This window comes from Notothenia rossii (assembly GCF_949606895.1).
Source record: "Notothenia rossii genome assembly, chromosome: 11".
In the NCBI taxonomy this organism is placed as follows: domain Eukaryota; kingdom Metazoa; phylum Chordata; class Actinopteri; order Perciformes; family Nototheniidae; genus Notothenia; species Notothenia rossii.
This window is the reverse complement of record NC_136910.1, coordinates 35,609,315-35,633,737: the sequence shown is the minus strand read 5'-3', so window position 1 is coordinate 35,633,737 and position 24,423 is coordinate 35,609,315. Positions and strand designations below refer to the sequence as shown.

The 24,423-nt window shown below is 40.8% G+C and overlaps 1 protein-coding gene across 7 annotated transcripts in view; it reads right to left on the bottom strand.

Moving 5' to 3' along the window:
- The window catches only part of fcho2 (FCH and mu domain containing endocytic adaptor 2), a 57,157-nt gene that overhangs the window by 6,613 nt on the left and 26,121 nt on the right, over positions 1 to 24,423 (bottom strand). Inside the window, exons 8-26 of one of the 7 annotated variants that reach the window (XM_079659502.1) lie at positions 19,503 to 19,599; positions 14,517 to 14,561; positions 14,300 to 14,369; positions 14,182 to 14,206; positions 13,947 to 14,003; positions 13,220 to 13,277; positions 12,746 to 12,921; positions 10,190 to 10,214; positions 7,787 to 7,826; positions 7,570 to 7,655; positions 5,876 to 5,959; positions 4,454 to 4,951; positions 3,948 to 4,063; positions 3,728 to 3,857; positions 3,512 to 3,595; positions 3,270 to 3,329; positions 2,648 to 2,759; positions 1,160 to 1,315; positions 366 to 498 (exon numbers count right to left, since the gene is read on the bottom strand). In XM_079659502.1, coding sequence (XP_079515628.1) covers positions 366 to 498; positions 1,160 to 1,315; positions 2,648 to 2,759; positions 3,270 to 3,329; positions 3,512 to 3,595; positions 3,728 to 3,857; positions 3,948 to 4,063; positions 4,454 to 4,951; positions 5,876 to 5,959; positions 7,570 to 7,655; positions 7,787 to 7,826; positions 10,190 to 10,214; positions 12,746 to 12,921; positions 13,220 to 13,277; positions 13,947 to 14,003; positions 14,182 to 14,206; positions 14,300 to 14,369; positions 14,517 to 14,561; positions 19,503 to 19,599 — 2,052 coding nt within the window. The remainder of the gene's footprint in view (positions 1 to 365; positions 499 to 1,159; positions 1,316 to 2,647; positions 2,760 to 3,269; positions 3,330 to 3,511; positions 3,596 to 3,727; positions 3,858 to 3,947; positions 4,064 to 4,453; positions 4,952 to 5,875; positions 5,960 to 7,569; positions 7,656 to 7,786; positions 7,827 to 10,189; positions 10,215 to 12,745; positions 12,922 to 13,219; positions 13,278 to 13,946; positions 14,004 to 14,181; positions 14,207 to 14,299; positions 14,370 to 14,516; positions 14,562 to 19,502; positions 19,600 to 24,423) is intronic. The other 6 variants (XM_079659504.1, XM_079659503.1, XM_079659505.1 and 3 more) reach the window with 6 other exon arrangements.

The window sequence follows — 24,423 nt, the reverse complement described above, 5'->3', positions numbered from 1 at the left end:
AATACATGATGTTAGAGCAGTACATTCAATTACAAAGTTAGGGACCACACATTAATTACATTCCTAACTGGCCCAGGAAGATTGTGAGGCAGGAGCAGAGACAAAGGTTCAAACTAATATTATGAGATATGTTAATGTCTGGAGCATCCTTTAGACCTCTGACACACAGCAGTAATCAAATACTCTGATACCATTGTTATTACCTTTTATTATTTAAAATAAAAAGGACACTGCACTGGCTGTACCTCACCAGGATCATTTCTTTAGCTTTTTTCTTGTGAAACACTTGAGGAAACATATTTTTAATTCTTAAATATAGTTATTTGATCCGGTTTATGTTATGGTCTGGCCTTTGGCGGACTCACCTGGTATTTTAGGATGTCCACGTTGTAATAGGAAGCTGTAGGATTCTGATCTGAGGCTTTTCTGAGGTAGGACGTCAGCGCTTGCATGTTGAACCAGAAGTCCTTGGAATTTGAGTCACTTTGGGAAGGATCACTAGATAAAAAGATAAACAATCAGAAAGATATGTGCACACACTCACACTCTCTGAATAATCAGAGGCTCAATTATTCAACACTCTTTTTGGCTTTGTGTGCTAAGCTCCAATAGCTTGGAAAAAATGACCCTGCTGTATCTAACCAGCTGCTAAATCATGAATTCCGTTTCATTCCCACCATGCACTGCACTAGAAAACATGCACTTTATCTAAACTTTTTATGAACCGTTGTGAACTTGTCACATTCAATTAGTTTAAAAAAGTTGTAGTTTTAAAATAGAAACAAAACAAATTGTGGACTTTTGAATCTTGCACTGCATGTGAGGTAAAATACACATCTGACAGACAAAAGAGGTGAGAGGTAGATTTATATATGTTGGATTAAGCAGCTGTTATATGAAGTTTGCCATTTCAGCGTGTGAAGTATTTCAGAAGAGACGTGGGCTGATGAGAGGCCGCTGCTGGGAAAATGCTTCCCTGACAGCCTAATGATGAGGTTTATGTCAGATTACTAATTGAATTTCCTCTTACTGACGCAGACTACACTTCCTCTGCTCTCGCGTCCAAATCCCTCTTTCACTTAACCACCACTCTGACAGGTTTTCATTTCGTTCTTCAGACTTCTTAAACATGTTTTACACACTCCTGTGGACAGCTCACCTGTACAGCAGCTGTTGGTTGGGGAGGATCTGCTCCAGCCTGCTGGTGTTCTTCAGTTTGAAGGTGAGCACGGCGGGGGAGGGGTTGGAGGTGAACACCTTGATGATGCCCATGGGGAACGACAAGGTCATGTCTCCTGTGATCTTCACAATGCACCTGTGGAACGCAGACAAGTTAACGTGAATTATGAATGTCAGAAAAGGGTTTTCTCAGAGCCCCTCTTTTGAATCAATGACCCCATCAGACCTCTTTTTTCATCAGATTTCAATTTGGTTTTAACCAGAATAACATCAGGAGCTTGTAAAGGTGCTTTTATTTTCTGTGGAACGACCTTCTGAAATGCTTTTCTGCATCTAGAAAAACTGTATGTTGATTTAAAGAGAAGCTCAGGCCTTTGAGGAGCATATATGGATGTGTATGGACTGTGTGTATAACTGTATATGGTATTTATTTTGATTGTTTGATGTGCTTTTGGCTCTTATTTTCCTTTTCAAATGTCCCCGGAATAAGGAGTAAATATATAAATAGTATCTATTTTTGTTATATTTTTTCTATACCGCTGTGTTGCATAATGCTAGATGTTTTTCTTTCTTTTCTTTTGAATACATAGCACATTGGGTTTCTTTGTAATTACATGAGGCTCTATAAATAAAGCTGCCTTCTCTACATTTTGTCTGTACATCAGTCCAAAACCCATATATACTATTTTATTTAAAAAGCAATGAGAGATTAGTATAAAATGAACACATTTAAGAAGCTGGAATGAGAGCCTGTTTGGATTTTATTCTTAGAAAATCCATTATGAACACAAGAGTTAATCACTACTCTTACTGAGAACAAAGCTTACAGTAATAGGACATATTTGTTGTGATTATATATTGTACTTAAGCCTACTAATCTGCTTTGTATACAAAGATATACAGTAAACAAGGCCCTTTTTAGAGTAAACATGAAACACATTGGCTTTAGATGCAACACATCTCCATTTCCACCTTTCTTCACGCACATCTGCGTGCTTCTACAGTAATATAAATCCAGCTTCTCCTTTCAGTTGAGATGAGAGTCTGCGGTGGTAACTGTCCACAGCGTGTCTGAACCTCGCACCGTGTCTCTGCTGCATTGCTTATGAAACGTTCCATTTACTAAACCCTGCAAAAATAAGCCTTTTGCACAGCTGCAATTTAACAGCAGTTAACCAATAAACGGCTGTATGTTTTCTCTGCCCCGGACTATAATCTGCCCCATGTAGGTTATCCACTCTGAAAGAATGGTGTCAGACTCACGCAAAAAAATCCACACATGCAGGGCGAGAGGGAGGTGCACACACAAAACCAAAGGCTCTGAGTGCAGTGCACATCATGCAGAATGACACCGTTTAACTCATAACGTCATTCGTGGTGAAGTTTCAGTTCAAATATGGACACAAATGCGTATGCGTACAGGTCCATGTTTGGGCCTTTGAGCAGCAGGAGGTCATGTGAGACTCACTTAGTGGGATCAGCGCCTTTGAAGTAAGCATTAACCGATTCTGTGAAGGCCACGGCAATGGGCAAAGCATCTTGGGACGCCAGGGTCACAGGGCTGGGGCCGCGAGACGTTCCTGAGAAAGAGAAAGGCGCAGAGTGAGAGGCCTGATCGGACTTTCAAACCAGAGCTCACATCAGAAGGCTTGACCATGCAAAGATGCATTATATAATATAGAAGTATTGCTGCAATTCAGTCATTCATACATTTCAAAGCAGTACATTCTGTTAATTTTCATAATGAAAAAAACTTTTTTTGAGTAGATCATGCTCCAGATTCTATACTTCAAATTAATTATATTAGTTATACATACAGTAGATTGCTTCAGGCAGCATATTCAAAGTTAAGTCAACAAAATATTTACCAGTCAAATCATTCATTACGTCGTTATTCTAACAACAACATTTGTATAATATTAGGAGTTGATGCAGTTGACGGTAGGACAAATGGGAGGAATGATCTGAATGTGTGAGAGCACACAAGACAAAGAAATGCATCACTGCAAAGCAGTCCATCCAGTCGAACAGACTGGGGTTAGTTTGAGTTAAATACAGAGGAGGGTCCTCTTGCATGATCTCAACCATACCTGCTGGTGTTTCACACCGCTTCTCAAAGGTAGGCAGCTTGGCTATGAACGAATCATCCTCTTCACGCCAAATTAAAGCGATACAAAAAGAAAGAATGAGATAAAAGAAAAACCCAGAGAGCACAAACATGATAATGCTAAGCAGTGTGATGTGTGAGAGTGACAGGTGACATGTACAGAGTACAGGGCATGACCTCATTGAAAGGAGTATCTTTGAAGGCAGTTTGGAAAGGCGGACTCACTTTGGCTTAGAGGAAAGAAAGGAGAGAGGAAGAGCAGCTCTTGCTCTGGGGAGGAGAGGGGGGGAGCAGAGGGGGGCTCAGCTCCTGTGAGGAGAGGAGTCAAGGGAGCAAGGAGGAAAAGCTGATCTTATGCAGGGACAAAAGGTGGGTGGAAACTTGGTGAAGAGTTGAAAAGCAGAAGAAAAAGGAGATTCTCTCTGTCTAGAGGGGGCTTACCAACAGTGGGGGTGTTGCCGGCACTGAGTGAGGCATTCGAGGACAAAGAGGAGGAGCTCTCCGCCCGGGCAAGGGGCGCAGCGGGAGGGGGGCTGGCATTGGAGGTCTTGGGTGGGCTGAACGGCCGTACCTGAGTGAAGGGAGTCATAAATAGGATGTTATTACAATGTCAGAATGTTATTTTTATAGCAATCAGTATTGTGTTCCTGTAGTGACTCACAATCTCATTGATTCCTGTGAGTTTCCCTGTGGGGAGTTTGGGCCTGGAAGAGGGTCGGGGTGGGGGCACCAGGGCTCCAGCTGTGAGGGGGGTGGTTGGTCGATTTGGTAAAGGCACTACACACAGAAACACATGGAGGTTTTACTGGTTGGTGGCGGAAAACAGCATCGAAATAGGGTAAAAACACTGAAATGAATTCAAGTAGATGCAAAAACCTCATGCATGAAGTATAAAAAACATAATTGCAAAACATGAAAATCATTACCTCACAAGAAAAACACATTCCCAAATTAACTTCACAAGAAAAAACTCAAATACAAACATGTTGCAAAGCAGGCAGGGAGTTAGACAAGCATTTTCCTTGAAACAAAAATGAAAACACTGCAAAAAATACATTCTTCACAATAAAACACATGAGAACATAAAGAAACGGAACACAAATAGAAATAAAACTCCAAACTTCAGGCATTGCCACATCACAACCTTAGCATCAGTTATAATGTTACCATTCAATATGTTGCCTGTTTGAGCTGCTGCCATCGCCCTCTCTGTAATCCCAGAGAAGACGTCAGTAAAGCGGGGGTCTTCTCTGCTGCCGGACGTTTTGCAGTATGCGTCGGCAGAGTCGTCAGAGAGGCAGCGGGTGGACCGGGGGGGGCCGGTGTGGGGCCTCTGGAGCTCCTTCACACTGAACCCCTGATGGCGCGCTGGAGCTAAGTTATCACTGAAGGCGATCCACTGGCTCTGGGACCAGCTGACGGAAGAGAAGGCGTCGCCGCTCTTTGGGGGGCTGGCAGCTGAGGGGCTTCTGATGGGGTCGATGGGCTCCGTGGGCAGGGTGATGGGAGCGCTCTGGGCCCTCGCTGGCACGGGCTTGAGGACTTGGAAAGGGTTTTCTGGGGAGTCCCAGGGAGAGGAAGTGGACGAGGAGAAAGAGGACACTTCTTTGGATTGCTGGCTCTCTGCCAGAGGGGGGGAACGCTCCCGTTGTGTCACTGCCTCAGCTGGGGGGGCGCGTGAGTGATAGAGCGATAAACATGATAAAGCAAAGTGTAGACAGGTAACAATCAGACATGTAGTTACATGTTTAACAATACTTTTCACATTAGTTAACAATACGAGATGATGCTTGAGTGTCCTTCTAGTTTTCATTTGGGATTGGTTTGCTTCTGTGTTGATGCAGTTCAATGTTGTTGACAAATACAAATAGATAGTTCTGCAGGTCTTTTTTTTGTATGCAATGGGAGATGATTTGGCTCGGGTTGTCTCAATGTTGCTTGTAACAACATATTGTATTACTGATTGCCAAACCTTATACAACTCACATATTTGAGTAGTATAGTGAGTCATTTGGAGAACTATGCCAGTATTTCCCCCTTTTTATTGCTATTCTTTAACATCCCAGGGTGAACGAAATATTAAGCACCTCTGTGGCACTGTATTAAAGTAGTCTTTAAGTCTTTTCTAGGTGTTTAAAACATATTGTTTATCCACTTTAATCGTCTCACACGCAGTAGGGGTTACTTTAACAGAAACAAACCGATATACACATTATTTAATCTTTAGTAAGTGGCTGTTACCTCGCTGTCTACAATACTACATTTTCTTTTAACTCGAAAAGGGAATCATAGATCTTATGTACCTATTTTATCACACTGCAAGTTTAAAGCACAGGCAAAACTCTGAGTATCCTTAGTCTTGAGGAAATATGACGCATATTTGAATGGAAAATGTTTCCTCTTATCAGGAATAAATGAGCAAAGCGATGACCCTGATTTTTGACACACATAAGGACACACATCCTGATTATTAGAGTATATGTCATACCTGTCCACATGCATTTCAACACAAATCTGACATAAGTACCATGCAGCAGAACGGTAGTTGATACGTTTGACGGTCTGATAAACGGGGCACACACTCTTTACCTGATGCCTCTGGCAGAAAGACCTCTGAATCATTCATCAGAAAAGATGGAGATGGAGGGATTGAAAGGAAGATAGAGGCAAGGTCTAACAAGAAAAGTTCAAATGAATAAAACAAACAAGGAACAAACATATTTTTTAAACTCAGACAAAAATGTTTGATGAAAACAAAAAGCAAAGGAATAAAACAATATGTAAAACAAATGAAAATGTACAGAAAAAAGCAATAAATACAATATATGAAAACAAATCCTGTACATGCGGCTTGATTCAGTGAGCACAGACTTATGTATAGTGTCGTGTGTGCTAATGCTGCTGCACTGTACACAGAGAGATTTAACAGGCTGTGAGCAGGGCCTTAATTCCCATCACAGTAGCTTAATCAGGGCACTCTGCGATGCTCTTTTGACTTTTAAGCCGAGACCTTTGACAGTAACGAGACAATGTTTGACAACATACGTGCCAGGGGGCTTTATAGCCGACCCCCTGACCTCAACTAGGTGCCAATTAACTGTGGATTACGCTTAGCCTAGGCAATGGGTCAGCGCTAATGTCACTCTGTTTAAACACTGGTGTCATGCATGGAAAGCCATGAGAATCACTCTATCAACACTTCAAAGTCAAACAAACACTTAGAGCGCAATATGACTGTAGAGACTTCAGGAAGATGTATAGGAAACAGGAGGAGCACAAGATTTGAAAAGGATTGTAAAAGTAAAAACTGTGATAGCAGCGATTTTAATTCTCTAAGGCTGAATATGCTGTTGACCTCAGGGGTTAGTTCCTCTAACTGGGACTGCCCTGAGAGGAAAGTCATCTACTGAGGTCCTAAGAAGAACAAGAGGAAAGGGGAGACTACAAAAACAGCAAAAAGGACACGATCACTGGCTCAAACGTGGGAGTAAAAGCCAGAATGCTTGTAGCATACTTAAAGTTATCATTTTAGAGACTTTTTTGAAGCTGTCAGTTTGCAGAGTAGAAAACATCATTTCTGACATTTCAAAACATAAACATCAAATTAAGCAATTCATCTTATTTGTACCATATGAGGGGAAATATCCCCCAAGCTCACATTAACAGAACAAAAAACTTTTGTTTGACTTTTTCTTTTTCTCTGGTTTATGGATTTGACTTATTAAAAACAAAACATAAAGAAGGTTGCTACTTAAAGTTATCAATCTTGAGATTTTTATAAAATCAAACCCACTTTGATATGCTCTGATTTGTATCTGATCTTCAATGTACTTACCTTCTGTAATTACAGTATATTATAATACAGGAAATGAAGAACGCATGTATCCAGCGAGATCTTATTTGATTGATATCAGCCTCACTGTTTAGGGTTTACTGTCCTGCATCGTGTCAGAACATGTCATATAATTGTTGGAACAAGAAGAAGAAGAAGCTACAAGGACATTTTGGAAGAAGGGCTGCACACATTCAACTTCTCATCAAGATAACTAACTCCTATCACCGTGTTCAAAACCGTGTTACACTGTGTACAGTATGAAGTCAGGTCGCTGTTGCTATTATGATTGATTCTTCATTCAAACAATGCGAGTCAGTTTAGCTACACTTTGGGGTGTGGCCAAACGAACCGGGACGGAAATGTCAAGAAGTACAAATTAAAAAGGAATTGCAGTAACCTGTAAGTTATGTGCACAGCAGTGAAGAAAGAATGAGTCTTGAGGGATTACCTGTTGATGAAGACACAGAGGAAGAGGAGCCTGCTGCAAGGGTCGGGCCGAACGGGTCCAGAGACAGAAGGTCGTTGTTGGTGAGTCTGCAGGGGGAGAGGGTCAAGTTAAAATGAGAAACATTTACAGCAGAAAGCGGCACAATTTCCTTCCATACAAAACAAGATAGTGTTAACATGTTAAAATAGGTGGCAGTCATGGACACATTCATACTTACTCGTATGGTGTTGGCACTCTGGGTTTTGCCAGCTCATCACCTGCAGGAAGAGACAAACGGAAAATTCAGACCCAACAGACCTGCAGAGCACAGCACATTACTAAGATACAAATAAAACCCCAACACAAGAGGGTTTCGAAGGTGACAGTTGCCAAAAGCCATATTTAAAGTTATTCACACCTTAAACCAGAAATATAAACTGAGGTTCTGACAGCTGTGAAAAGTCATAGAAGTATATTTGCAGTAAGATTTCGGTTGGTTACAATATTTTTCTTATTTCTACCTTACACAGTGAACATCTTACCCAAATACTGCAGAGGGTTCAAATGTGCTTTTGATTCGATGGTAAACCTTTACAACAGGGGATGTAGCACCTCAAATAAAACCAAGCATTACTTTGTTATTTTGCGCCCCTTTTCTAAAGTGTTACAGAGCATTGCAAAGAACCATACGAGCAACCTGAAGCAGCCCCAAAGCACCAGAGGAGGCAATGAGAGGACCCAAATATAAAACCATTTCAATATTACAAATAAAAGTTTGCAGTGAGAGTGTGTCAGCTGAGAGGAGGGTTGTGGCAGGGGGGGGGGTCGGGGTGTGGGCTTACTACTGTAGAGAAAACATACTCACCCGGACCCTGAGCCTTAGAGCTCAATGCAGACACTCCTGTGTTCCCTAAGTGTGTGTAGAGTATACATCTATCAATGGAATATACTGTCTAGGTTGAGCATTATCAGTGTTTCAGCTGCAGAATGTGATTCCTTTACCATTCAGTTACATACAAACATGCTTTTTTGCGAGCAAAAAACTACTTCTTTTAGTTAATATTCAAACTTTCTGAAACTTACATTAAAACCAAATGGATGATGCATACAAAAAAAACTAAAAACAAAACATACATCTTTATAAACGTCCAAATAGTTTTATACAGTTTTATAATGCCTCAAGATAAAACTAATTTTTAGCCATGGTTGTCCATTACTAATGTGTGCTTTCTTCTCTATATCTAATGTGTTAGCTTACGCTCCATTATTGCATGCCTTTCTTTACCTGCTCAGCCACTTTTGATGTAATACCGTGAATCCCCCCGTTGTGGGACTAATAAAGGAATTCTGATTGTGACAGATGCTCTATAGTGTAGGTATATACTGCATATTTGAAGGGTCTCTCAAGCAGTAAATCAAACAAACAAACGTTGCTTGATGTAGATACTTCTGTGTTCCCTTAGTGCAGTGTACTCTAAAGGCTAAGGCTTAGCGTAGTAGGTAGAGTAATATACTGTGTAAGTTGATATTTTATCAGTGTTTCAACTGCAGAATTGGAATTGTATTATCATTTACTTACATATAAACTTGGTTTGTGTTAGCAACTTTTGAAAAAACAACAACTTTCCTAGCATTACTTTTATAGTAAATATGTAAGCTTTCTGAATCTTACATTAAGACCCAATGGAACATGCTATATAGTGTAGCTTCATATATTTGAAGGATTTCTCAAGCCTTTGCGGAGTAAAGAAAACAGAGCAAACAAACTCAGCCTAAGGTGGATACTCCTATCTATCAATATGCAAAAAACATGCGATATACTGTGTAAGTTGATCTATATCAGTGTTTCACCTGCAGAATGTCATTCTTTTGACCGTTTAGTTACATACAAACATGGTTCTTGTTAGCAAGAAAAAAACAATTTTACTAGAATCAAAACACCTTTTCAGTTACTCTTCAAGCTTTGAAAACCAACATTAAGAACCCATGGAACATTATTCATGGTGTGTGTGTGTGTATATATGTGCATAATATATATGTATATATCACACACACACACACACACACACACACACACACACACACACACACACACACACACACACACACACACACACACACACACACACACACACACACACACACACACACACACACACACACACACACACACACACACACACACACACACACACACACACACACACACACACACACACACACACACACACACACACACACACACACACACACACACTATATTTAGAGGATTTCTCAAGCATTTGTGGAATTAATCAAACACAGCAAACACACACTTTCTCCAAGCCGTGTCAGTTTGCAGAGTGGAAAACATAATTTCTGACATTTCAAACCATAAACATCCAATTAAGCAATTAATCTTATTCGGACCATGGTGGAGGGAAATGTCCCTCAAGCTCACATTAACAGAAAAGAACACTTATTGACTTTTTTCTCGGGATATGTTGGTTTTGGCTAAGTTTCTGGGTTTTCCTTTTTAAAAAACAACCTCTTTAAAAACGTCTTGTGCCAAGAAAAATGTAGTTGAGACGCTGTACAGTCGACCCCCTTCAGTCATCCAGCACACACAGATACAGAGAGGTCAGACAGAGCAAATACTCACTGGACTGGTTCCTCCGCATGTGTCCCTGAAAACACAAACAGACATTAATTAAGAAAAGACGCTGCAACACGCCATGACTTTCCAACTTTGACTTGCTTGGTTGGTTGGAAAGAAATCATAAAAAAAGAGAAATCTAAGAGAAATGGTCAAGCTGAATAGAAGAGGCCTCAAACAGGCTATATGTTCTTTACAAAGTGATACAAAGCCTTTTAATGTGACTTTTTCTCGCCTTTTTTACAACCTATGCAACTTTTGGAAGCTCAAATTTCTAAAGTCCTTGTCAAACTATTTGAAACCTAAAGCCCTTCAGCCTTAATATATAAAGATGTCAAATATATAAAACAGTGTAAATAGTGGGAAAAAAGCTTTAAAAGGGTTGGAAACTGTATTATTAATTAGTCCCAGGGGCAAAGGGAATTTTCCACTTCAGAGTTAAAGACAGTAAATCTCAGGGCTGCTCTCGCCTCACACATACCAGGCGTTAAACCTAGGGTGCAATATTCAGCAGCGCAAAACTTTGCATTTAAGCCCATCTGACGATCACTGAGGGAAAACAGAGAGCGTGCCCCCAACACTTCACCAATTTCCGTTACACAGCGGACATAAATCTGCTGTGTCATGCTGCGTAACACAAGATACGCGAGATTGGCTGTTGAGGGTCACCAACCCAATGGAAAGTTTGAGCATCAATTTCAATAAAGACTTTATTTGCACAATGAGAAAGGTGGTGTGAGTGTGGTGGGGGGTCTGTCAAGGGAGGAGGGGAGAAAAAGAAACAAAATGGGTTTAAGGAACATAGCAAAAGCATTTAACCACCGTAGAGCTGTGAGGCCAGGGTTTAGTCCCACAGGCGCTAAGCGGCAAATGGGTTCAATTACGGCTATTGCTGGCCACACACACACGACTTCCACTGCTATTTCAATAAAGGGAACACCGCAGAGGAACCAAACAGGAGGAAAAATGAAAAAGACAGCAAAATGAGCAGAGGAAAAAAAGAAAAGAAAATCTCTCAATAATTCACACCAGATGATGCAACGTTCGTCATCGCCTTGGATGTGTTTTAACTTTATTCCAGAACTTTGGGTAAATATAAAAAAAAGGAAAAGGGTGCTAAACAAAAATTTGAAAAGACAGAGAGTCGGAAACATTTAATTAAAAAAGGTATTTTAAATGCAAATCAGAGTCAACACACAAAAACTGTGGTTTGTGTTTTTTTTGTACTTTAAGGATGAGAAAGTTTGTGGGTTTGCATCCCGACAAAAAACAAAACTGGAACGGACAAAATCAAAAGGTTTAAAAAAAAAAAAACATGTTTCCAACTGAATGTTGTTATATTAAAAAGAAAAACATCCTTTGTATTTTATCTTTGTCATTAGTTCCTTTGCCAGACAAGAGAAAGAGAAGATTTGAAAACATAAGTCCCAAAACTAACTCCATAAAGTATTCATAAATAACCACAACAGAGTGCTGTCTAGCACAAGTGGTCTCCAATACAAACCAAACGAGTGAAAGCAAACAAAGAAAGGAGGGAAAAAGAGTGAGGTAAATCACACACAGGGAGGAGGAACAGTGGTCGGAGCAGAAAGGGGGGGGGCGGGGGGGGAGATGCCTTGACATTTGTTTAATGTGCAGCCGGGAGAGCGGCGGGTGAAACCCACAATACCCCGTTCTCCACACCGAGCGGGCTCTTTCAACTGCTCCACAATAACAACATCAACAACAACAGCAGCAGCAGCAGCAGCAGCTCAGTGAATGTTTGCACACCAGCAGTAGTGGCTTTTAACTTTAATAGCAGCGGCTATTTTCATAGAGCGGAAGATAGAGTGATGGTGAGAGACTGAATGAAGGAGTGAGTCCATGAGTGAGGTCACGGATCTCTGTGTGTGTGTGTGTGTGTGTGTGTGTGTGTGTGTGTGTGTGTGTGTGTGTGTGTGTGTGTGTGTGTGTGTGTGTGTGTGTGTGTGTGTGTCTGCGCGTGTGTGTGTGTGTGTGTGTGTGTGTGTGTGTGTGTGTGTGTGTGTGTGTGTGTGTGTGTGTGTGTGTGTGTGCATGTGCATGTGCGTGTGTAGCCTGCCCTCTACCGCAAATCATTCCTACAAGGACAGCAAGTGTGAGTCTGCACTGAAGGCCAACAAAATCAGATACTTAAATCACAAATTATTATATCTGAGTTCTTGATGTATTTACTTTAAAAGAGAGAAAAATACCCCAAAAGTAGTTCGACAACTACATTAAGTATAAGAAACCAGGAAATGTGTCCAAACGGGAACATCACTGAAAAAGTAGACAATCTGGAAATCAATTAAATTAAATACAAATGCCTTTTTAATAAAAATTAAATAAGCTCCAAGAAAAGTGACTAACGGCATCTGTAAGTGGGATAATAGGATTGAACGGCATCCACTCTAACAGAGGTTTCATATTCTCCTGTTGCCCTCTAGTGTTGCAGCAGCAGAGCAGCAGAGCAGCAGAGCAACAGAGCAACAGGTTTGTGTTTAGGGAGTGTTAGTATTTATAGTGTCTTTGATGGTGTTTTTGGTGTGTTTAAAGCCGTACCGAGGTCGATGGAGACAGGCTGATGTTTCCGATGGAGGCTTTAAGCTCGTCGATGGTGGCTCTGTTCTGGTGCGTGCCGTTGTTTGGCAGAACAGGCTTGATTTCTACGTGGAACTTCCTGGGTTCATCTTCGTCCTCAGAGTCGCTGGACGAATAGAAGGAATTCTCTTTGGCATGTGAGCAAAACAGTTAAGGCGAAAACAGACACATTATAAAAAGAGAGAACAATAGAAAGATCATCTTCTTATTGAATTGGCCTGGCTTCAGGAGGCAGGTTGTGAACAGAGAAACACACAGTGACAGATCCTCGATGGTGATGATGATGACGATGATGACGACGACGACGACGACGACGATGACGACGATGATGATGATGATGATGATGATGAGGAGGAGGAGGAGGAGGAGGAGGAGGAGGATGAGGAGGATGGAGCCTCAGAGTTTAAACAGTTTCAAAACAAGCATAAAGGATATCGTTCTCATTTCCTTCCGGTCTGATGCAGAAGCCCTCTGCATCAACTTGGGGAACGTTCTGCAACACAAAAACAGAAAGTCGTTTTAAAATATCACATTATTGTATATTTCTAACCGAATTTTAAATAAATGTATCATATTTGTATCCTCTGTAAATAAAGTACACTTTTAAAGCGGTAAAGTAATACCCACAATGTATTTAGCAACACTTAAAATGTGCACATCTTATTGTGCATAAAATGTTTTTCAAATTACATTTTAGGCAGCGAGTAGGCCAAACATTCTTAAAATGAGTCAATACATAATACATATAATTATAAATGATACCATTCAAAATATCCCTCTTTTACACTGAATCTTAACATAGGTCAAAAATGTAAACATCGTTTTATTTATTTTGCTCTCTAATTGTCAAGTAACAGTTGTTGTTTGTTATCATATAGATGGAAAGTGCATATTTAATGTATGGCATTCTGTTTTTAAGACATGTGATATACAAAGTAATAAAGGACAGTGAAAATAAGGAACATCTAAGTTTCCACTATTTAACTTTTTAAGTTATTGTGGTTTACAAATAGTGCGTTTTATTATTACTTGTTAGAGCTTTTTATTGTGAAGCACTTTGTCACATTGTTTAGAAATGTGCTCAACAAATATATTTGATTTGAATGATACAAAAGGTCTGGATATGACTACATTTCGCTCCTGTGTGCATCGGCTTGCTTACAGCGTTCTGGATGTCTATGGCCCCATAGTACCCAGGGGGAGCTCCATTGGCAGTGTTCTACAAGCACAAACACAGAGAGATGAATGAATGAGCCAATCTACAAAACTAACAGGAGGGAGGGAACACACACAGAGAGAAAGACAATTGAATGCAAAATGATCCCTCCCACCTCCTCCTGTTTGAAATCAAAACTGAAAAATCAATTAAATTGGTGTTTTGTTGAAATTATACTCACAGCAGCTTCCACTTCTGTAGACTCCCTGAAAGATAGAATGATGATATCATGATGAGACTGATTTATTTAAAACAAGTTGCATTAATTGTGTTGGTGGACTAAAGTTATGTTCTGTTACGTCGAGTCTGTATCCTTATCTTTCCTTCGACCTGGGATGCCGAATGGTTTTCTCTTTCTTGGTTTGGCACCTTAATACGAAAAAACCAAAGCACTTGATCAACCATAAAGAAAAAATGCATTTAAATCTGCTCTCGACTTGATTCAAACATTACATTCTTTACTTTAGTGCATTTGTTAAAATATTTGTTGTATAACGTATTTGTAATAAGACGTACCTTCCGTAGCAATAGCTGTATTGCACTCCTCAAACTCAATGGGTCCTAACGAGACAAAAAAAAAATGTTAGGTTCATTTGGCACGGAAAGGGTCAACGGCCTACTGCTGTGAATGCTGTGAATGTACATCACGCAATAATCACACACACATACACACAGCACAAACACACTTTGGCAAACACACAGCATTCAGTCTGGTGTGCTACAGAGTGTATACACAAACAGGCCGGCTGCTCCCACAGGGCAGACAGGGTCAACAGCAGAGTCAAATGTGTGTCTGGTGGCCCTCACTGAGATGTGACACTGCCTCCTGGGGACACAAAGCACTATGCAGCACAAAGTCTTCCTCACATGAAAACAATAACATTCTTAAGCATACTCATATTTATTCATACTATTGGAAATGTCAAAAACGGTCTATAGTGTATTCACATGTATTCTGTTTGTATTGGCTGCATTCATCTTTTATACCTGATCTCTAATAAATGGAATTTCTATTCTGCTGATTATACCACCTTCTTTTGTGACCAACCTTTATTGTTTTCTAGTCACCCTTAAGAGGGACATATATATACAGATAGAAATGATGTATTGTGTGTATAACTCCTTATAGAGTTGTAGTGTAAATACTGACTATACATTATACTATTAATAACTCTTCACTACTTGTTTTGGAATTCTGGTTAGATGCTGACTACATTTTGTTGTCTTAGTACTTGTAAAGTGGAATATAATCTAAAACCCATCATGAACTGATTCTCTATGAACAGGATAGGTGCTCATAGCAAACAACGAATAGAAAAGTGAACCTCCAACACGGGACATGCAAAGTCCCTAACCCTATTACAACTAGACAAACAAGTGGGAGATTACATGCAGTGAAGTGTTTAAAGCCACATGGACAAATCTGCTCTCGGGCTTAGAAGCAGCCCTCCTCTCCCTCTCTCTTTGGCAAGCAAGAAATCCCAAGGGGAAAGTACCATACTGCAACACACCCTTATTACAATGATCTATTCATTTGATTTATTTTACTTTTACTATGGTGTCCCTCTCACAAGTTTATTAAACTATTTGACTTACATACTTGTTAATATTTTAATTATATTGGTAAGTTGCACTGTTGGAGGTCTCTTGAACACAAGATTTTCATTGTAACTACACTATAGTTATTGTGCATATGACAATGAAGCCTTTGAATGTTCCAATATAAAATGCCAAAAAAAGTGAAATATGTCTTAGTTTCTCCAACCCTAAGGTTGCACCTTATTTTTGATGTTTTCTTGTCAGATAAAAACACTAATGTATCCATTAAGTTTACTGAATTCTTTTTTTTTTTAAATCAGGAAATCTTTGTATTTAAAAAAGGGCCTGAAAATAACAATTTCTGCAATTTCTGCATGAAGAAATCACTTAACTATTAATGATAATCATAACAGTTGGCAATTGTTTTTCTGTCTAAAGACCTTATTGTTACAGCTCTACCCTAAAATAAACATAGCAAAATAATCAGCACAAACGAACACACATCTGAAATAATCATAGCATCCCTGATTAATAGACTGAACTAACAGTGTCAGATGTATTCCAGCCAACAGCCGTAATATCCCTCAGATCACAACCAGCCATGGATTTATCCAAACAAAAATAACATTGCTTTTGGTTATACAGATCTATGATTGAAATGACGAGAAGAGCAAAAAACAAAAGTGTTTACACTTAATTTAATGCTCATCAATTATACACAACATGTACCTCCAAGGCCCTGCACAGCACTGTCACGCTTCAAGAGTGCCTCCAGAAACATTTATGGAGGATTTTCAAAGGAAAAGCACTGTAACAAACATACACATGCTCACGCAAACACACACATACACATACGCACTCACACGCACACGCACACGCACACGCACACACTCACTGAAAGCTGAAGAGAAAACAGAGGCAGGGCATGCAATGAGTGTGCATGTCACTCAGAGAAAGCAGCTAGGTTGGGCGGTTGGTGTTGTGTGATTGTAATATCTATTAGGAAGAGTGACACCTTAACCTTATAACTGCATATTTAGATTGCATTATGGACTCGTGCAATATTCAAATAGCAGGATGCACAATATTTGTTAGATAAAAAGTGTTTTTAATGAAGTATCAGCAGGGATTTACCTGCATACAAATCGTAGTCTACAGACTTAACTAAATAAGATTTGTTTGCAACTGATCATCTTTAAAAATGGCACTATAATAGTCTAAATTCATTTTTCAATGGCAATGAGAAGTTTAATTAAAAAAATTACTTATCTCTCGAATATCGTGAACAATTTCACAGTTGCAATATCATTCGAAATATTGCAAATGAGTATTTTTCCAAATTGTCTGAAATCCTTTATGTCAGTGTAAAATCTGCATTAGTCCATTGTATCTGTACGTTTGACTATGCATTTAAATAGCCTTTAGTGTATATTATTCATACATTCTTACACAAAAAGCCTGACCTGGAAGACATGCAGTGTGTTTGCCATCAGACCACATGGACACAGATATAATGTATATACAGCTTAATAGCTTGCAAGCTAAGCAGAAGAGAGAGAGACCCTCTGGCAGTATGTCCGATACACTAACATGCCTTGACCTGAAAACAACAAAGCTAATGATATTTTAACTCAAAATGTATACAGTAGCAGCAGTCCAATCTCTCTCCCCAGAGGATGTCAGTCACGCGCAGAATTGACGCTTTGTTTGGCGTGTGCAGCGCCGAGTGAAGCGCAGGGAAGCCGCGAGTCACGAGAGGCATGCATCACGCCAAGTGAAGTGGATAAAGTAAACCAATGACCGATCTACTCTACTGTGCAATATCGGGCCTCTTCACCGCCGGCGAACACACAACGGCAGCACGAACCGCTGTGTGTGAAAGGGAGAGAGTCTCATGCCAATCAAAACAAGATTGGCATGCTCATTCAAGAACTTTCTCTCATGGGAGGAAACAGGAGAGACGGCCATTTCAAGCTACTGTATATAATATTTTAGTGTATAAAAGTTCACTATGTTTATGTGTTGAGTAGATTTGTATATATTAGAGAATATTCAAATGTATTATGATTTAAAAAGTGTTAAGATACTGAATATACTTTCAGTATCTTAAACCATTTTCTATCTATCTATCTATCTATCTATCTATCTATCTATCTATCTATCTATCCATCCATCATCCATATTCGGTAAGTGTGCTGACAGAAAACAGGTGAGGATATTTTAACTCAAGAGGTGTGTTGTGTTTCAAGAGAAGGAGCTCATAAACATTACCTCATTTGATTTCACCTTTCATGAAATGCATCAGTTGGAGATATTGTCAAACAAAAGGAATACAAAAAAAGACTGAGAAAGAATTGTTGAATCACACATTGTGTTCGTTATCTCTGGGATGTGAAACACATGCTGTGCATGTACGTCAGGCCCAGGCAGAGCAGGAACTCTTTGCCTCTAGCACCCTGGGATAGCATCTGACAATATTTATGCACACCAACTGCAGGAAAAGTCCAAACACCAGACACATGAATATTACCTAAATGTGGGCCGACATTAGGAACTGTTTAAACATCTCCTAAACAGACAGACGACTTTGTTTATACAGGGGAAGATGTTTCTTTTCTTCCTCCTCTCTGTGAGGGAAGCATGCAGTCACGCATGAGCGGAGAATGGTTTTTTAAATTGCATATGCTTCACATGGCACTGGGAGTGGGAGAGGGGCGGGGGGTTTGCGTGTCTGGCCCTCCGCCAGTTGACAGCTCAGCTGGATATCGTTGAACACTCCGAACCCCCCTGCCTCGCAGCGTGTCACTTTGGGATTGTTTCCTCAATAGAAAGTTTATTCAACCTCTCTCTCTCTAAAGGCAGTGGACCAGCCATCCGTTCAGCTATTTCATCAGGGGACGGACAGGTTATTTTTCTGACAGGCCCAGGGCTGCTGCGCAATCCCTAATGAACAGCTTGATACAAGAGGAATTTTCTGACCGTTTTTTTAGCCTCAATTAATTCTGCTGTCCAAACAAATGAAGGCCACCACTCCCTGGACGCAGCGTCTGGACACAGGGGTCACCGTGTGTGTACACACAAACACAGCAGAGGTTAAGCCTTTGTGTGTGTGACCTGACGTAATGTAGTACCAATACAGCGACCAGGGGAGTAATTGTATATTTAAGACAGGGCTTCAAAATGTAAACATGCAATGCATACACATACACTACTCCCCCCCCCCCCCCCCCCCAGATACCCAGTGACTGACTGGATCTGATGAGGGACCTCATAATATTATTAAAAATGACAAAAACAGTCTATGGTACATGTATTCTGTCCATAGTGTCTAGTGGATCTATTCTAATCTTATTAGATTTGACTGACTAAAACAAGTAAACAGTGATCATGTTTCAGAGCTCCTACACTGCTACAACTATCAATGAATGAGCTGGAGCGTGTGTGTGTGTGTGTGTGTGTGTGTGTGTGTGTGTGTGTGTGTGTGTGTGTGTGTGTGTGTGTGTGTGTGTGTGTGTGTGTGTGTGTGTGTGTGTGTGTGTGTGTGTGTGTGTGTGTGTGTGTGTGTGTGTGTGTGTGTGTGTGTGTGTGTGTGTGTGTGTGTGTGTGTGTGTGTGTGTGAAAAAGAGGGAGCCGAGGGGGTAGAGCAAGAGGAGTATTCCCTTGATTATTGTGGCATGGCAAAGTTTACACAAGAGTCATTGTTGGGCTCTGACCTCCTGAAAGGTTGTTCTGCCTGCTTAGTCTGTGCAGAGCAAAGCCCCCAGTGTGTCACATGCTTACTGGAATGCCAAGCCTGCTACCTTTACAGCAGATTACTATGATTGCCTGTGATGGCGCACTCTTACTTCTAATTGCCCCTCTCTATACATCCCTAACCTCCCCAAGAGGCAGGGACAGGCACGCTCACTTATTTACTCACAACACAAATATTTGTTATTAGAATATAAGATAAAAGATTCTTACCTGGTCTCTCCTTGCCCGTTCCTTTGCTCTCGGCCAGCTTTTGTATTAAACTGTCCACTGAGGTGTTCTCAACGTTCCTCACAAATTCATTCTGGACCTACACAATCCAAAACAAATCATGAATAATTACATTTTGTGTAGGTAAAACAAAGCAACAATGACAAAAGAAAACATGTAATGATTCAATAAATGTCATCATAGTGGCCTTTACGAGGTATTCCTCTTGTTTGTGAACATATTGTTTTTAATTCATGTGGATTTGCTGAAACTATATCATTTCTGTGCCGTTGTCATCACATTGTGTTTTTTGTATTATTTTTACACTGATATGAACCTGAGTGTCATAAAGGTTGAGTGGGGAAGTTCATGAGATCTTTCTAGAGGGTTATCAAGAATAACTTTTATCCAATGACCTTTTCCCTCTCTGTCTGTGTCGGTGTATTCTCTTGTTCCGATTAACCCACCCAAATCTTTTTTCTTGTTTTGTATCTATATCGACGCCGGGATCCGGAGTCGAGGCTGATCCTCTTGCTATATTCCTGTGTCCTGGATCCTCTATCCTGAGTTCTGGATTAAGTCGTGGACTTCGGGTCGTGGCTGAACCTGTCTCTGCGGTCCTGCATTGGGTCTCGTCATGCTGCTTCCCTGATGGCTTCCACAGGATTGTAGCTGACATCCTCGTGGATTCATCTTCTTATTACAGACACATGCATTGCCTAACATTAGGTCTATAGGCTGTAAAATGTATTATCTCTTCGATTTACACACGGCATCTATTGCACGTCTGTCCGTCCTGGGAGAGGGATCCCTCCTCTGTTGCTCTCCCTGAGGTTTCTCCCATTTATTCCCCTTTAAACTGTGGGTTTTTTCTCTGGAAGTTTTTCCTTGTACGATGTGAGGGTCTAAGGATAGAGGGTGTCGTTTTTCTCCTACTGATATTCTGAACAAACTGTGCTGTTGTATTTGCTGTAAAGTGTCTCTACTGTAGGCTATTTTTATTATATGTACAACACTTTGGCTCGACCAAAAATCGTTTATAAATTTGCTTTATAAATAAAACTTGATTTGATTTGATTTGAAAGGCCACATGTCATGCTTTTCCGGTTATTACCCGTCCCCTTGTGTGTTATGAAGGTTGTTCTGCATGTAAACGGTCTGCAGAGTGACAAACCCTCAAAGTACACCCTGTAGCCAGTAAAACTCTAAAACAGAAAATACCTCCCCAAAACGCCTCGTTGGTGAAACGTCATCATGACGTCATAGTCATTTGATTCTTCCGGGTACGGGTCCATTTAGTTCCGGGTACGTGCTTTCGTAAGCACGTACCCGGAACTAAATGGGCCAATCCGTGGAGCCGTTACGTTACGTGCGCGGAGCCGTTACGTTAAGCCGCGGCTGATTGGTCCAAATTGACCAATCCACACACACACTCAGTGCAGGCAGCCCTGCTGATTTCTGCTCTGTGCTGCAGGCTGAGAACAGACAGTTGGGATCGCGCGAAATTCTCTCTGCAGACCCATTCTCACAGCGTTTATCAACCTATAAACCTTTTTCTTATTCAATATCAAGCCACACTTATTGTTTTTATTTCGGCTGTGATTTTGTGTGTGTTCAGGTTGAGTTTGGCTGTGTTTGGCTGTGTGTCGCTAAACAAGGAAATCACGGAAGGGGGGGGGGGGGGGGGCTGCAGCGAGCCGTTTAGTGGAGAAAGTGAACACTGCTGAATACACATACTTTACAGAGATGCTGTATGCGAAACCAATGTGAGTTTGGAGAATTGCACAGTATTTTTCTATTTTAGTATACCTGAACAATGGAATTATGATCAGTGGAAATGGCCATGACACCTCTCCTTTAAGTAAAGTTATTTGTAATATTTTCTGACATATGCCTTCACTTTGAATAAAAAAAGTAATCGAAACATTTTTTTACTGCACCATGTGTGAATGTTTGATTAATTGAGTGTCTTGTTGAAAGACTTACACATTTAATTGTTTGATCTATTTATTATTTACACACACACACACACACACACACACACACACACACACACACACACACACACACACACACACACACACACACACACACACACACACACACACACACACACACACACACACACACACACACACACACACACACACACACACACACACACACACACACACACACACACACACACACACACACACACACACACACACACACACACACACACACACACACACACACACTGTTAACTACATCCTAGTGCTGGCAGCACAGTTATTTTTAAAACACACCAGCAGAGATGGAACAACACAATACATAATGTATGGTGGTTTGCCAAGCATGCTGTTAGCCTGAAGAATGAGAGTTTTTTTTAAAGTGAGGCAATAGTTGAATAGAACACAAAGAAAAACTTTTGTAACTGCAATAAATCTATTAAGTCTTGTTCTTGTCAGCTACATACATTACATAATGCAATTATGGACACTTTAAACCTGCACTAAGTGAACTCCTTAGAGCAGGAGTAGACTTACAAATCGGTATGTCACATTCAGAGATGGGGTCGTTACTAAAAAAAAGTAATATATTACATATTACTTTTTAAAAAAAAGTAATATATTACACTACTTCGTTACTCTCTACATAAAGTAACTTGTTACTTTACTCGTTACTTTACTCGCAGGGCCGGCCCGCCCCTCCCTACAGGCAAATCACGCAGACTGCAGCGCACCTACAGTGTAAGCGCGCCACAGTTTTGCCTCTGCGAGACTCCACTTGCACCCCCAATTACTATTGCATTAAGGAAGACATAACACAAGTCTTTCTTTTGATATGCTCTTTAATAAAATAGGCTACCAGCCTACCACAACAAGCTAAAAGTCTGTGAAACGTAAAGAGCATTTCAAGAGAAAATGTGTAATAACGGAAAAAGTGGGCCATATCAATGTGATGTGACACTGGCAAAATAAACAAATACTTTACAAATAAATAGCCTGTATAAAACTAACTGTATAAACCTTAGCTATTAGCTTCACCTTAGCATATGTTCTTTGCAGGTGTTTGTTGAGGTTTGACGTGGTGTTTACAGCAGTGGATAACAGCTTCTGGCCTGGACACAGTATGCACCGTCACATTCCTGTCTATTCTTCGGACGAACTCAAAATAATGGGCATACCTCCACCCCTCGAAAGTTATCGCTGACTCAGCCATGTTTATGCAGCACTGCACGTGGAGATGTGGACGCGCAAGTCGCGCAGATTACGTACGCCTGCGACGGAAACCCCTCTTGTCTGTCAGTGTGATTATGACTGATTTTATAAAAGTAACGAAGTAACGCGTGTCGGGGCAATGTTAGTAACTGTAGTGTGATTACTGAATTATAAAAGTAACGCATTACACTACTCCGTTACCGACAAAAGTAATATTATTACAGTAACGCGTTACACCCAACTCTGGTCACGTTGATAATGTTTTTGTTTTTCGCCAAAGTTTAATAGCAATCTACTGTAGTTAGATAGGGTTTTGTCGCTTTAGCAAGCCTGGTCTACTTGGCGTAGTGTTTCCTGACACCAGGATGCGTAGACTGCACGCCATCTGTGGAGGCCGCCCCACGGTGCTTTGCGTAATTGGCCCCACAGAGATATACTGTACTTTACTGAGTTTCTTTTGTGTCAGGTTGAATCATTGTAGTTAGCACTGTGGTCAGCTGAAGCCCTTTGGGCAGTATCAGAGGAAGGATAGTGTGTGTTTGCTTGTTTGTTTTGGATGTGCATGGGCTTGTGTGTTTACTGAGGGGGAAGTGAGAGCTGCGTATAGGCATGGGGATGAAGAACAGCATCTAACTGTGCCATCTCACCAAACCATTTAGATGTGCGTGATACTGTAAGCGCAGAGTGGCTCCACCATCAAACAAACACACACGCAAAGACACACATATGTGTCTGCCCCCCAGGCCCCTGTGGAGAGGTGGAGTGCATTAGCCTTCTGTGCCCTGGCAGGAGAGGATGTTGGGGGGAGGGTGATGTGTGTGTGTGAGGAATCATGCTCGCTGCATCACACGCGATCTGTCAGGTGCTGCTGCCATGACGGAGGGCAGTAATGTCAGCAACCTGCGTGCCCCGCTTGCCACACACACACACACACACACACACACACACACACACACACACACACACACACACACACACACACACACACACACACACACACACACACACACACACACACACACACACACACACACACACACACACACACACACACACACACACACACACACACACACACACACACACACACACACACACACACACACACACACACACACACACACACACACACACCTCGTCCCATGGAGACTTTCGACCACATGCTCAAAACAGCCTCTGCCTTCAAGGGATCCCCATACACACTCACACACACACGCTCACTTACGAAAAACAAACAGAGCACGCAAACCTCACAGACACACCTGCCCTGAGTTTACTTCTCTGCACTTCTTCGTACGTACAGAGGTGGGAAAAGTAGAAGTAACAGAGTGTAAGAATACTCTGTAACAAGTACAAGTCCTGTATTCAAAATGTTACTCAAGTAAAAGTAGAAAAGTGTTAAATATATAAAAGTAGCAAAAGTAAAAGTAGTCATTGTGCTGATTGGTCCATTTCAGAATAATATATACTGTATGATGTGTTTTATAATTATTGATCATTAAAGTGTTCTCAAAGCTGGTAAAGGTGCAGCTAGTTTTAAAAGGTTCCATGTCATGGCCATTTCTACTGATCATAATTCCATTGTTGAGGTCTACTAGAATAGATTTATATTGTTCAATTTTCCAAAATCTCATTGGTTTCTCATACAGCAACGAGGCGTTCTGGGGCAGCATAGACAGGTCTTTTCTGTGTTAGAGTTTTACTCGCTACAGGGTGTACTT